The sequence below is a fragment of the Nannizzia gypsea genome, genomic scaffold (assembly GCF_000150975.2).
Source record: "Nannizzia gypsea CBS 118893 supercont1.7 genomic scaffold, whole genome shotgun sequence".
Lineage (NCBI taxonomy): Eukaryota > Fungi > Ascomycota > Eurotiomycetes > Onygenales > Arthrodermataceae > Nannizzia > Nannizzia gypsea.
In genome coordinates this window covers 708,515-723,064 of record NW_003345195.1, presented here as the reverse complement: position 1 = coordinate 723,064, position 14,550 = coordinate 708,515, and the positions used below count along the sequence as shown (strand labels likewise).

Here is a 14,550-nt window from a genome sequence, read left to right as displayed (position 1 = left end):
GGGGCATCGAGTTCAACTTCACTTCGTCAAGGATAGCGGGCTAGAATGGGACCGACAGTTTTGTTTCGCGGAATATACCGCTGCCGAGGGCGAGAAAGAAGCAAGATGGGACGCAAAGACGTTACGGGACGGGAAGTATTCTCGCATGGCGCTGATTCGGCCTGAGATATGGGTTCCTGACCGGAACAGTCCGGACTGGCATGCAGACCTCCGAGGGGTGAGGTACGGAGGGTTGCTTCTTATATTTTTCCCACGGGATACGGCTCGTCTACCGCTCTGGACACGACTAGGTATCTACTTGGACCTAATTGATAGCGAGGACTACTTCAGTGTTCCGCTGAATCCGCCCGCAGAAACACAATCAAGCGTGTACCAGCTTGAACCACTGCGTCTGTTCAGCGTACCTACCAAAGCAACGAGGTATACCACGCACGTCCCCGCGGCACTATCTGCGTTCCTAGAGTGCAAAAAGCCACTAAGTCTGTTCCGGGTCCATTCCGCACACCCTCGAGTAGCTGTGGGAAACGCGCCGAGTGCATCTGAGCTGGGCTTCGTGCCTGACATGGCGTTTAGCGACCAGTACCCTCTCCAGGTGCAGAGTATGGGTAGTCTGCGAGACATGCATGAGCGGACAAAGTATGCTATTCCTGAGCTGAGTGTGAGACGGTTCAGGCCGAATGTGGTTGTGGATGGTGTGGGGGCGTATGAGGAGGATGCGTGGAAGATGATACGGTTGATACCTGGTAAGCAGAATCAGATGGTGGGTGAGAAGGAGAAGGAGAAAGAGAGGGAGGATGAGGATGAGGAGGATGGGGTGGATGTGCATGTGTGTTGTCGGACGGTGAGGTGTAAGCTCCCCAACGTCGACCCTGACACGGGCATCAGACACGGCGTTGAGCCTGACAAGACGCTGCGGGGGACGAGGGTGATTGACGCGGGAGCAAAGGGAGGCTGTTTGGGCATGATGCTTGTTCCGACCCAGTCGTGTAAGTCTTTACTACTTCTACTTCTTTCTACTATGGCGTATACTGACGGTTAAGCAGTTTTCCGGATAAGCGTGGGAGACGAGGTGAGGGTGGTGTCTACGGGCGAGCACTTCTTCAAAGCCAAGTAGGTCTATCTTTTTACAATTTATACTGAGTATAGCGAGAATGAAAAGTAGGAGTATGAGATGAAGTAGAGTATTAGGTCATGTTCCATAAGTGCGTTGACTACTTACAAGCCGCCCATCTATGAAAAAAAGAAGTAAAAAGTTAAGATAGGAAAGAGAAAAAAGAAACGAAACTGAAAGAAGCGGTGATGTCTATGCACTTTTTCCAACCCTCTAAAACCCCGTACTTTTCAAGATCCCAGAAAACACAAAAAAGAATCAAAAGAGAGGAAAGTCAAAAGGAAAGTAAAGATAAGAGAAAGATTAATATCTGTCCAGGTCGAGGGGCACTTCCTGGATAGCAACTTCGGAACCTGCGGGACAGGCAACTTCCGCTGCGTCCCATCGGCCCGGTGCATGATATCACTTATCGAGGGACCCTTTGACGCAGCTGCACCGAGAGACGTGGTGGCAGTGGTTGAAGATGGAGTGAGCGGCGAAGAGTAGGTCGAGTGAGTGAGAGTGGAGTGGGAAGAGGAGGTATCCGTGTGTGGCTCCATGGGCGCGAGGGCGGGGGCAGGCGCATGGGCAGCCAGACTGAGCTGTCGTATGGAGGGCAGCTGGAGGTCCGGGGAGGCGTAGGAGTAAGGTCGCAGCCTGGGCGAGTGGGCGGGCGTGGCTAGCGGGGTGTGGTCTGGCGTAGGCGAGAGAGAGGAGTGGGAGAGGGTGGGAGACGAGGGCGCGGTGGAGTTTGGCGAGGAGGGACGAGACCGCTTAGCTCTGTAGCTGTAGTGGTTGTGGTTGTGGTGGTTGTGATGGTGGTGGTCTTCGTCTGAGTGAGAGCGGGTCATGGAGATGGCGTATGCTGAGAGAGAGGGCAGCCTGGCTGAGGATGGTATCTGGGAGCTGGCAGAGCTGGCAGCAGAAGAGATGATGCTGCTGGCGGTGGTGGTGACAGGGGTGGAGGGAGCAGTCATCGTCGGGGGGTAGTGGTGGTACGAGGTGCGGTGCCTGTAAGTCGATGACGTCGATGAAGCAGGAATAGTTGAGTCTCGCTCGACCTGGCTGGCGGCCGAGGCGAGCATGTTGATGTCCATGGTCGAGGTCGTGGCAGAGGCGGGCGCAGAGACGGTGACGGGCCTGGCATAGGGGTTGAGCGTGCTGGGCGAGTGAGCCGCATAGGGCACGGCGTACGAGTGAGGCGGCGAGACGTTGGGAGACACCGCCTGGCTGACGGGCGCCGACCTCACCACCTTGCCTGCGTCTATCTGGTGCTGAGGATGCTGCTGGTGGTGCTGGGGGTGGTGCTGGCTGTGGTGGTGGTGGTGGTGGTGGTGCTTGCCGGGCTTCCGGGGGTTGCTGTGGATGCGCGAGTGCCTGGTGAGCTCGTCGGACCGGCTGAAGCGCTTTGCGCACCCGGGGAAGAGGCAGGCGTGCGGCTTCTCGCCGGTGTGCGTGCGGATGTGTCGAGTCTGGTGCTCGAGGCGGTGGAAGGCCCTTTCGCAGAGCGGGCACTTGTACGGCCGCGGCAGCTCCGGCTTCTCGTCAGGCATTTTCTCTCTATCTTCTTCTTCTTCTTTTTCTTTATCTTCTTCTTTATCTTCTATATCTTCTTCTAGTAATGGTTGGTGTTGGTGGTGATGTTGGTGGTGGTAGTAATAGTGGTGGTGGTAGAGTCTGGGGAAGGCTGTCCTTAAGTAGTGCTAAGAAAGCAGCCGGTGCTAAGAGGCACAAAGTTGTCCCCAAGAAACCCCCAAGTCGCTGCCCCCCCAAAAGTGGCCCCAAGTCTCCGGCTGTTCGAGTCTCAAGAGTCAGCCGAGCCAGCCTGGCCAAGCGCAAGGTCAGCACGTCGAGTCAGTCGCTGTAGTCAGGAGTGGACAGCAGTAGATCAGTAGATGGAGAGCAGTGAATGCAGAGCAAGAGAGTAGAGTACGGGAGCAAGCAGGACGACCTTTTTCACGGAGATCGAGAAGAGTTCGAAGAGTTCAAGCGTTCAAGCAGACAAGCTGGAGCCTTAAAGAAGGAACGCGGAAAAAAAAAATAGGACGAAAAAGACGAAACGCAAAAAAGAGTAAAAAAAAAAGAGAAAAAAAAAAAAAAAAGAAGTGAAAAAAAGAAAAAACCTCTGACCACCCAAGAAAACCCCACAAAGTGTACTTTTTGCTACTTTCTCTGCCTTACTCTCTCTTTGCTGTCTTTTTTACTTCCTTCTCCACGCACTAAAACCAACCGAGACAAGACTTCCTTTTCCCTTTCGACTTCTTCCCTCACGCCCTTTGACTGCCAGCTCTTCTTCTCTTACTGCTTTTACTCTTCGTCTCCTGCTTGCCGACTTCTTTACTCTAACCCACGAGGTCGTCCTTGGCCCTTCCGACTCGTCAGTCCCTTAGTCTCTTACTCTTTACTGTCTTTTTACTGTCTTTTACTGTCTTTTTACTCTCGCCACCCCGTCAGGCCACGCGGAGTCCCCTTTCTTGTCCTTCCCCTTTCTCTCTTCCTTCTCCATCTCCTTCTCCATCCTCGTCCTCTTTTTATTCGCCTTCCTTAACCCCCTTTTTTCGGTGGCCTCTGGGGATCTTCTTGGGTCTCTTGTCCCTCGTCCACTGAAACGACCTCGGCTCATCACGCCATCTACCTTCCCCTGGCCTTGCCTTGGTCTTCCTTTTGCCTGTCCTTAACTACGCCTCCTTTTCTCCAGCTTTCTCCGACCATCGACACGAAGATGATCCGGGGCAGAGAGGCTTTTCTTTCTTTTTCTTTTTTGCAATCCTGCCTGCCTGGCCTGTCCTATCGCCTCGTCTCGTTCGCCCAAGGAAAAGACCATCTTCAGCCACGCCACCTTTCGGCATGACATGGCATGGGGAGACGGACAGGGACATGGAGTCACTCACCACATGCATGCACTGACAGGCACAGACACTCCAGACACTCCAGACACTCCAGTTCCTCTAGTGCAGTTATTCACTCTAGTGTATACGCAGTTATGTACTTACGTTGGTATAATTAGTCACTGGTACGTACTCTGCTGCTAATTAATTAATATCTCCCACTGCCCAGCCTACCTTGATGGCCAAGGCCGGGAAGACGGAAGGTCGGGAGATGACGGATGGGATGACGATGATGATGAGAAATAAAGAAAAGAAGAAAGAAAAAAAGGTTGCTAAGTGATTAACTCGAGATCTCCCGGGGCTGGCTTCCGGTCGGCCACTGTTACCGAAGAGTGACAGTTACATGCAGTTACGGAGTTACTTATACTTAGCACTTTAGCCCTGTCGATAGCAGGAAGCTTCCTAGCTCGTTAAAGACGGGTAGATAGAGATAGCTTGATACTTATCTAGGTCGGCTAATGACATGATATGGACATGATATGGACATGAGTGATCATCCTCGGTAAAGCACAAGAGATGGTCAGAGATAGCCAGAGATACATAGCAAGAAGAGATAAGTCATGATGTGAGGTGCATCTCGAAAGGGGCTGACTACTCGCCACTTCAACAGCAACGCCCCATGGGTTTCTCCATCTCTCCATCTCTCCATTACTCCATCTCCATCGCCATCGCCATCGCCATCTCCATATCTCCATTGTCTTTTCATCTCTTCATCTTCATCTCGCTTGGACGATAGGCGATGTCTCTCTGCCTCTCCTGGCTCTACTTATCTCTAGCGGGGAGCTTCCATGCAAGGCACCCGGCGTCTCCGCAGCCAGGGCCGGACAAGAGGGTGTTGCACTGCTCTTCTCCCCTTCTCTCCGTCAGGTACCTAAAGCTACCTCTCTTCTCTTCTCCCTTTTCGTCTTCGATGACGGGATATCAATATGCATCAACTACGGTCGACGTAATGCTCGACTGGCCAGCTTAACGTTAATCGTTAATAGCTCGTTGTTGCATGGTCACATCCCCGGTCTATCCCGGTAAACCACTCACCCTCCCTCGCATCCATGGTAGGCCGGTACATACATACATAGTTACAGCACGGAGAATACTCACCATCCAGACCGGAATAAAGAAATGCTTATTTCTGCACATCTATACTACTAAAGTCCAATCCAGTCGAGTCTAGAAGAGTGATGCCATCGCATATCATACGATAACGATGATTCTTCAGCTTGCTTGTCCTTGCTTGAAGGATGGATGGGCGGGCGGGCGTGCATGGCTTCGAGCAGAACTCTAGAACTCTCGACTGCAGCTCAATATCCGGGTAACTGCATACGGAGAAAATCCCTCTCTTGTGCAACCCTCCATCCATGTATGTATATGTATCTATGGGGTGTATACGGGTGTAAGTACCAGGTACTTGCTTTGGACTACCCGCGTAACTCACTCATACTATACTTGCACTGCTCACTGCTCACTACCCACAGACCACTCTTGCTTCTGAAGAGACAGGGGTGCTGCCGGTCTAGCTCACTGTTCGACTACCAGGTAGTCACTCGTCACTCACCTACTGTGTTTACCCTCCTGCATTCACTCACACAGTCGAGTGACGGACTTGCTTCCTGTTTCCTCTTTTTCCTATTTAATTTTACTTTCTTCTTTTCTTCTTCTCTATCATACACACAGACATCATTATACCACATAACAGGCGCATTCAAGGGATTGTGGGCTCTTCACAGAGCTGAGACCGGTGAGGTTACATTGATGTTCAAGGCATGCGTGTCTCCTGAACTTTTCTCTAGATACTTTTCATATTCTAATATCTACAAGTCGTCTACTAGCACAACTTTTAGCACCTTCCAAGTGCCGTGCCACAGCATCACTTTCATGTGTTGCCGCTTCAAAACTATTGACTGGGCTTCCAGAGGGAACACTCCAGATCACATATAATAGCATCAGTCAACAAGGGGGGACCATCATATACACAATAAGTATTAAGGAGGCCAACAGACTAGCAGAGGCCTTGGGTTATCCAGCGTTTACCTCTCAGACCATGACCGAGCAGAGGAAGTGCATTATCGACGGATTATCATCCGGCTCTATGCCCACTGTCATAGCAACATCTGGGCTGGGGGCCGGGGCGGACTTCCCTCCTAGTCGACACAGTCATACACTGGCAGGGGACGCTAATGATCTATTTTCATCACTAGTATTTTCCTAGTTACAGCTGGTTTCGAGAATCCCATTTAACACCGGCGACATCATCGGGCAGGACATACCTCCGGCACCGCACAAGGTCATCATGACGCCGTTGTAAGGGGTCTGCTAGAAAGTAAGTATTATTATATTATATAAAGTGGTTTTATAGAAACATGCTAACAGCTCAATTCTATAGTATAAAGGGAACTCTAGACAAGCTTGGAGGGCTTGATGGGGCCATACAATGCTAAACGGTCCAATGCTGCCGGGCTAGAGGAATGGCACGAAACCAGTTAACGCCCCCCCCACCCAATGGAGGACAAGATGGCATTCCTATGCTGCTGGAGAACTTCTTGAGAAACGGCATGAGACGAATTGAAAGAGTATATTAAGGGGAGGTATGAAAAGGCTAACCCCAAACCTCCATCCTGTCGTTCGGGCAATATAATTCATTTATATGCGGAGATTATGTGCGGAGAAAGTGCGGTCTCTTCTCGACCAGAAAGTAATCTACAAATATAGTAGGTAATTCTCCTATTCCATCAATTAAACCGTATTATACGTCAACATCACTATCCCACCGCTTCTTGTTTATACCAATCTGGACTGGAGATGGTAAATATTCATGTGAATCCCGGGAACTATCCTCAAATTCAGAGAAAGTTGGCCGAGCAGAGTCGCACGAGTATCTTCATGCATAATTAGTGCTACTTCCTAAGCAAATACTCCATGTATAAGCCTGTGTCATGGTATTTATATACGGCATTGGTAGGCGGCCGGTTAGACGCACGGGAATGCCCGATGGAACGGCATGTAGCCCCCGGCTCGCTGTCCGTTCCCCAAGTGCATGTCTCAGGCCAGCAACACTAGCTATTCTCATGTAGTTCCAATCCTGTATTCTCCTGCATAATGAGCCTGCATTGCGGACGGAAGGGGAGGGGTAACTCCTGCATCCGGCATATCCTCTTGGGTATGCATCTTTCTGCATGAGGACTTTTTTCTCCGTAGCGGGCGAGCATGATTGTTGTTGATGTCGCATTCTGTTACAACGGGACCCCTGGATTTTTCGTTGTCAGGCCCACAGAGCTCCACCAATCTCAATTTTCATCTGTGGCTCCGCACGTAAGACGTTAACACCGCGCACAACAGTGATAGAAGTTGTCATCCTTGTCTCCTTCTCGACCCTACCATTTCAATGTCCGCATTGAGAGGAGCTTGTCAGTTTCCAAGGTTGCAATGCCATGGCCAACAGACTAGCTATCGGTACTACTCTTTGAAACATGTAGTCTACTGGTTATGCGTTGGCTGATTCTAGAGGCATTAACGAACAGAACTGATGGCGAATTTTTTACCCATTTCACTGGTTACCTGTGTTACGACTCATATTTGGCTTCAACAGTCGTTGGCAAATACGGAGTATTCAGCAATGGATGGGCTGGCTTTGCTTTCTGCTCTTCGCCTAAAGATTTGGCTATCACTAGTCAGTTAGAGCGGTCAACATACTTTCCTATGACTTCACCCAGCCCGGCTTCCCAGATACCCTATAGCTATTGTTCCTCTCACACACACCATACCCTGCAGGTCAAGTCTTCGCTTTTAAACAGCAACCGACTCTGGCTACCAAGACCGTTAATTCTGCGGTCTATGTCCTTGGAATAATAATTTGTCAATATGAAACCCCAAATAGGCTGACTTGGCAGCTTCCAAGGTTTATGTGTGTTCAACGCTTTCTCTTTGAGGAAGTCGTGACTCGCTAGGTCGCGGCTGCCTCTTTTAGGGCTGAACGGGATGGCGTTTGAACTCTAAATGGAGGCTCAAAACTTTACTTTTGTTTACATTTTGCTTCTTTCTTTGGACGGAATCAACAACCACAAGCTCGTTTCTTATCACATAACTACTCTGTAGTTAATAGCAATATATCTATATACCCAAGAGAGCCAGCAGCAACCATGGCTATTAAAGCGAGTGACAAGGAGCTACTCACACGTTTCTCCCGCCCTCTTAGCAGCATCGTCACAATCCCCAATGAACCAGCGAAACCATTAGCTCTCGAATGTCGCCCCGGTCAATTGTCCATAGGCATGCTTGGCCGGCTACCCCTAGAGATCTTTTATGACATCCTATACACGCTAGATCTTGAGTCTCTATTCAGTTTTCTATGTGTATGTAGGCGTGGATATCTGATGGCCATGGCCATGCTGAGGCACCGCAGGCTTCTAGAGTACATACCTGGTACTATTTCAGCACTTCGACGAACGGGCCTCGGTAGCCAATACACGATAAAGAGTCTATATGAGCTTTTACGCACCAGGGACTGCGTCGCGTGCGGAGAGTTTGGCGGATTCTTGTTTCTCCCAACTGGCGAGAGATGCTGCCATACCTGCTTGGCCTTGAACCAGACTTTTTGGGTGGCTTCTGTTGGAATGTTGCAGGCTCATTTCGGTCTTCCGGCTCATAAGCTGGAAAAGTTAGTTGTCATGGAAGCTGTTCCAGGCAAATATATATATAACGATGTTGAGCATGGTGAACTTCTGGGTCTCGTTATGGTCAAAGACGCAGTGGAGCTTGCACTGGCAGAGGGGTTATCTGTAAACGGAAATAGGACATACCTCCGGAAAACAAAGCAACGCATCGATACCTCTGCTTGGCTCGATCTCCGTGATATGGCTCTAGTGGAGAAAAAGAGACCTGTGAAAAGGCAGCCAAGATACGAGGCCCGGGTTCCGAATGGTGGCTATCCATTGTGGTTAGGTGCGAAACCAAATGAGTTCTACGGCATGGCTTCTACACGACTCCCCCACCTGCTACCGGACAAGACTCTTGAATTTGGCCTTATTTGCAAAGGATGTGAGGGGGAGTATTCCTATCTCATGCCCAAGAGTGAATTTCTACGCCATGCTCGGGTGTGCATCGGGGTTTCCAGGAAGCTCAGAGGTGGAGACAAGCTCCCAGGCTTGAAGCTCAGAGTATGGCATTGAGTGGCTTGTATGATCCATCGTCATCGTCACTACTACTTCCCATTATCATTATCGTTATCATAATAGAATCAAACTGTCCCTTTGAACAAAACTTTGGTACGAAACTATTAGTAAGCTTAATAATCACCCCACGCGAGTTTGAAAGTCAAATCGTCATCGAAACCTTAAAAAAAAGGGAAAAAAGGACGAAGGAAGAAAGAAAAGAAACATCGACAGCGACGTCGGCTTTTGACATCTCGACAGCTTTGCCAGACATGCTCGCTTCTGCTCCTCATCCTCTCGTTTATGCTTCGCTCTTTCGCTCGCTACTCTCCAATTAGCACTCCAGCCCTCACTCGACCGTGACCCTTGCAGACTCTCTCTTCTTACGCTCTCAGTAAAATACCGCAATCGACGGTCTTGTTCAAAATCCCTTAACCCTCATGGCTCCTCCCCGCCAGCGTCCCGTGCCCGTGTCTGCTGCCTCGGCTGGTTCTTCTGCTTCCGCTGCTGCTGCTGCTACTGCACCAACGGCTGCGACGGCTGCCAGCGCTATCCTAGATGACTCGCGGTCGGAAGCATCCAGCACCCGCGAGCGGCAGGGCACCACCAAGGGCCGCAAGCCCGCAGCAGCCACAGCCTCTTCTGCCGCAGCAAACACTTCTGCTCCCAGCACGGGCTCGAATGCAGCGTTGAAGGAAGGCAAGGGCCCTGCTGCAGATCCACGCATGGACGAGAACAGCATTATCGAGTCCCAGGCTTCTGTACGTCTTTGATCCCGCGCAAGACACGCCTGCATACATACCTCATGAACAACTCTAACAGGAACAAACAACAGATAAACTGGACCACCATGCCCCTGCCCGTCCTACACGAATACCGCTACGCCTATAACCTTTCCTGCCCCAGCGCGTTCTCGTCACAGATAAACTCCATTCTCCTATCACAAGGGCCCGGTCTAGGCTCCGCAACGGCCATCTCCATCAAACGCAGACAGCTGTTGCAGCAGTCGCAATCAGAACGACAACAATACGATGACAGCATGCAGATCGACACTGACATGGACGCCAAATCGAGGCAGGAAGCGTCCAACACGGGGCGGCCGGACAAAGTGTTGCACCGTCTCTCGGCTCCGGCACAGGGACGAGTATCCAAGACACAACTTGCGTCTGCCGTGCGGAAACATTTTAACAACACAGCTATATCGGAGCAAGATGCCATTGCTCGGTTTTTGTATAAAGTCAACGAGGAGAGGAGGGGAAAAGAGTTCCGGCTTCGGTTCCAGCCATAGAACGAGCCACGGCTCAAACTTCTGCCTCGGCTTCTTTTCTCCCCCCTTTATTTTTGCTCACGTAACGGCGTTCGGTCCATTTGCTTCCGTTTTACATATTTATTTACTATTGATAGATACCCTGCAAGCGAAAGATTTGCTCTCCATCTGTATAAATAAACTAGAGAACATAAAGAATAATTGAATACCTCCAGTCTTTTTTGATGGAAAAATGAAACGGTCGGAAAAGGAGTTGCCACTGTATATTTCTATAGGTCTACCCTTCCCCCCTTTTATATGAACAACAATTGAAATATATCGACTTCGACAGACTGCTCCTGTGCAACGGATAGATGCGGAATGAAATTTTATATAGAAGGAAAGATGTAAGTTTAAAAATAAAATATAATAAGTTGTATTTCAATCCTAAACCTTACTCCATTTGCCCAGGTTGACTCTCTGGGTGGCCCGAGCCTAGATTCCATATATTCTGTCTTAGCCCTTTTTTGCATATTTTTCATTCATTCGTGTTCATGCTACTTTCTGCTCTGCCATGTACTTTTACTTCCATGCATTCAGTCCCGCCCATGGGTCATTCTGAGCCTGGGACTGAGAAGGTTGGTTTGCCCGGTGGGATGGCTGGCTGGGAGGATAGTTGCTGGTTGGTTGTTGGTATCCCCCTTGCCCCTGGCCAGGTGAGTTATATTGTACTGGGGAGTGGCGTGGGGGTGGCGGAGGAGGCACGTAGCCTTGCGGTAAATATTGAGGAGTATGGCTTGGTGGGATCTGGGGTTGAGGTATGGGTGATGAGCCTGGATAGCCACCATATGAGGACGGGCTGGCGTAGTATTGTTGCAGTGGGGGAGGAGAGGTCGGTGGTTGTTGATACAGGTAGGCCATGGGGTTGTATGCTTCCGGGTTCACATGTTGGGCGTATGGTTGTTGAGGGGGGTAACCATCAGTGGGCGACATGCCATTATTGCTTGGGTAGGCAATGGGTGGGTAACCGGTTGAAGTGGAGGGAGGGTATTGGGCTGCGATAGGGGATCGGGTTGGAGGTTGCTGTGGTGGCAGGCCTGAGTGGGTAGGTGATTTGGCTGTATTGGCTGTCCGTTTGGGTGCTGGAGGAGGTGGAGTAGATGACGAAGACGCTGGATCAACTGATAGCCGCTCCATCAAGTTCTTCAACTTTTCTCGTTCACGTTCTTCGTGGCCTGATGCTTGGGCAGCTTTATCCCGTTCGATCTGGCTAAGCAGCTGGGCTCCTTCGGACCGCCGGTTGTTGAGGAAAGTCTCAACGTTCTGCTGTAAATTGTCGATTGTGTCGCGCATCTGCATATAGAACGCTTGAGCCTGGCTTAAGCCGTTGAGAAGCTCGTTGAATGCTTTATGTGCCTTTCTGTACTTGGATGTCACGGAGTTCCGCTGCTTGGTGAGGACTTCATATTTTGACTTCTCTGCCCTCACGCGCTTGTCCTGTAGCAGATCACCATATACCTTGGCCAACTCTTTCATAAGACCACTTTGCTTATGATTTGCTTGAAGGAGCCGGTTTTGATGAGGCCTAAACTTCTCTAACTCTGTTTGGAAGAGCTGGTCCTCTTGGTTGGCAATTGACTTCTTGTTGAGAATAAGAACGTTGGAGATATCATCATTGTGAACCTGGTAGTATTTGTTAGATATCTGGTTATAGCAAGTAACGGGTCAATTTGCTACACAACTCACCTTTTCTTTTAGGTCCTTCAAGGTCTGCATTCTGTCCCTCTTAACAAGGTTCAATTTCCGAAGCAGCTCCTCAACTCTTGCAATCTGGTCTGCTACAGATAGGCCTCCTTCCCCATAGTCTGCTTCCAAAAGGTTTCCCTCAGGAGCTCTATTGCTATATGGGCTCCCTGGCACAGCACCATTCTTCCCTGGCTTCGAGCCGGCTGCAATAAGCGCCTTCTGGAAAAGAATATCTGCCTCACCGGCTTCGCCGGCTGCACGCATTTCCTCAAAGTCCGACTCATGTTGCCGTAGAGTAACCAGTAGTTGGGAGTCACTCGAGCTGGCTTCATCAATGGTCTCACGATAGCTTCTTATATCTGACCGCAGGGTCGAGGTAAGGCGCGAACTTGGTTGCTGTGTCCAGTCGGCTCCGTATTTTGAGCGCATTTTCTCGCACACGCTCTCCTCAGTGTCCAGCTGCTTGGTACATTGCTCCAGAGTGGAAAGCAATGAGGCCTTGTCGTCCTGTAGGTCCTCAAGGGTGCCTCTAAACGGTTCCTGACAAGAGACTTCTTCGCACCAGGTCCTGAACTCTTCATCAGCAGCCAGCTGGTCGTCCAAACCCCCCTTGAGGATGTCTAAGCTACCAGGTAGCTTCAGGTAGTCTAAACTGGCTGCCATCTCTCCGTTGGCAGCTTCAACCTTTTCTGTTTCAGCGCGGACAAGCTTGGCCTTCTCTTCGTCGTACAAACTTGCGGACTCGGTAACGGACATTGGCACTATTCGCTGAAATATGTCCGGTCCAATTATCCGCTGGATATCCTGGCCTTGGTACAGTTCACTGACAGGAATAGCTTTTGCAGCTGGCAGCTTGGCAACCGGTGAGACCGATGCTTCTGCTGGAACTTGTTGGTGATAAATGAAGTCATTATCTTTCCTCATTGACGGTAGCTTTTCTTGAACGGTAGACAGCTGCCGTCGTACCATGTCCAGTAGCACCATTCCATTTTCGGAAGTAAGATTAGAGCCAGAGGGTACGGATGATGGGAACGACTTCGCCATGCTAATTGCCGCCGTTGAGGCCTTCTCTGCTATCTGTAGCCGTGCAATGGCCACCCCGTACATCCCGCCCTCCTCATCAGCCATGGCTTGGTAGTAAGAAGCCAAGGAAGACATATGTGAGGCCTTTGCAGAAGTCAGAATCCACCATACCTTCTCAAATATTCCCTTGGTAACGTTTTCCTGTACACCCTCGGCGGCCTGGGTGAACAGATGAGCGGCATGGCTGGCTAGCTTGGCTAAGAAGCCCGGTTTCTTCCCATCAGCAATCTGTTTCTCGAGGAAGACTTCCTGCGCCTGAGCAAGAGTGATGGATATCATCGTCTTAACCGTATCCCGGCTCAAATCAGTCGAAGGAGCATGCAAGAAGTTGTCGTTGATGTAGGTGAACATGCCGGCGGAGGCCTGGAATGAGTGGTATGCAGTCTTCAGTCCGGTGTCCTCGGCACGGTTTTGGTTGGCAGCATGGCAGGATAGGACGGCGGAGATGTTGAATATGATGGAGGCCTTCTCGTAGGCCAGAGAGTATTGGGATGTTGCCTTGTGCGTGAAGGCATCGTACCTAGATTGCAATTCAACACCTGGTCAGTCCTGTACAGATCTCTCCTCCTTTTGTAGGCAACAAAAAATAACTAGGGAGCCGTACCAGGTAAAGGATATCTTGATATGATTCTCGTCAACAGGAAAACGGAGATCCAGCAGTTCTAGCTGCCCGTAGTACCGGTAGAGCAGGTCTCTCCCAGAAGCGCTGTCCTTGCCGGCGCCTCTCATGTCCTGCCGCAGCCTGTTCAAGGTAGCGCATTCTTCCGAATACCGCTCCGGGTCATCACCGTAGGTCTGCCTGATATATCCCTTGAGCGGAGCGATCCAGTCTATCTCGGCTGTTTGCTTGAGCGGGCACGATATCATGGGCGACTGCACCATCGTGACGGATATGGCGGCCGCAAGAGGCAGCACTCTCTTCCCCCAGCGGACGACAAACCTGCTCCGAGACGAAGCCGATACACCGCAGCAATTGTAGAGCAGCTAGAGTATCGTGCAGGGACGATGCGACTGGATTCTCTGCTGGCTTCGTTGGGCTCGTAGTGCGGGCGCCCTCGGCGGAGGATGTGGGGGATGGGAGCGGGCGATGTATGTACCTAGCTGTGTCGTCACCGAAGAGAGGGACCTGGCGTGGTCTGGTCAGCAGCGAGCGGACATGCGCTGTCTTGTCTTTCGGTCTGTCTCTGTGTGTTGATGTCTGTCTGGCGTCCTGGTGGCGGTTCTTGTAGCTACCAGGGCTGGTTTAACTAGTAAATAAGTTATGTCTGAAGGCGGAGGATGAGGATGATGAAGATGAAGGAGTTGCGGGTAAGATGTGCAAGAGTCGACCGGCGAGCCTATCATGAAGACGGC

At 50.7% G+C, this 14,550-nt stretch overlaps 5 protein-coding genes across 5 annotated transcripts; 3 read left to right on the top strand and 2 right to left on the bottom strand.

The window, feature by feature from the left end:
* The first annotated feature begins 25 nt into the window (after window positions 1-25).
* MGYG_07564 (hypothetical protein) lies at window positions 26-1,102 on the top strand. The gene has a single exon (XM_003170274.1). It carries the CDS (start codon window positions 146-148, stop codon window positions 1,037-1,039), a length of 894 nt encoding a protein of 297 aa, XP_003170322.1. The 5' UTR covers window positions 26-145; the 3' UTR covers window positions 1,040-1,102.
* A 239-nt stretch (window positions 1,103-1,341) lies between these two features.
* On the bottom strand, window positions 1,342-2,643 carry MGYG_07563 (DNA-binding protein creA; the record flags this gene model as incomplete). The annotated part of the gene is made up of 1 exon (XM_003170273.1): window positions 1,342-2,643. The coding sequence occupies one exon, from the start codon at window positions 2,641-2,643 to the stop codon at window positions 1,342-1,344; it is 1,302 nt and encodes a 433-aa protein (XP_003170321.1).
* Window positions 2,644-8,111: 5,468 nt separating this feature from the next.
* Window positions 8,112-9,140, top strand: MGYG_07562 (F-box domain-containing protein; the record flags this gene model as incomplete). The annotated part of the gene is made up of 1 exon (XM_003170272.1): window positions 8,112-9,140. The coding sequence occupies one exon, from the start codon at window positions 8,112-8,114 to the stop codon at window positions 9,138-9,140; it is 1,029 nt and encodes a 342-aa protein (XP_003170320.1).
* A 422-nt stretch (window positions 9,141-9,562) lies between these two features.
* Window positions 9,563-10,410, top strand: MGYG_07561 (hypothetical protein; the record flags this gene model as incomplete). Its single annotated transcript, XM_003170271.1, has 2 exons — window positions 9,563-9,883; window positions 9,958-10,410. 2 exons carry the CDS (start codon window positions 9,563-9,565, stop codon window positions 10,408-10,410), a joined length of 774 nt encoding a protein of 257 aa, XP_003170319.1.
* Window positions 10,411-10,950: 540 nt separating this feature from the next.
* Window positions 10,951-14,079, bottom strand: MGYG_07560 (vacuolar protein-sorting protein bro1; the record flags this gene model as incomplete). The annotated part of the gene is made up of 3 exons (XM_003170270.1): window positions 10,951-12,051; window positions 12,115-13,717; window positions 13,802-14,079. The coding sequence occupies 3 exons, from the start codon at window positions 14,077-14,079 to the stop codon at window positions 10,951-10,953; spliced, it is 2,982 nt and encodes a 993-aa protein (XP_003170318.1).
* Between the last annotated feature and the right edge of the window lie 471 nt (window positions 14,080-14,550).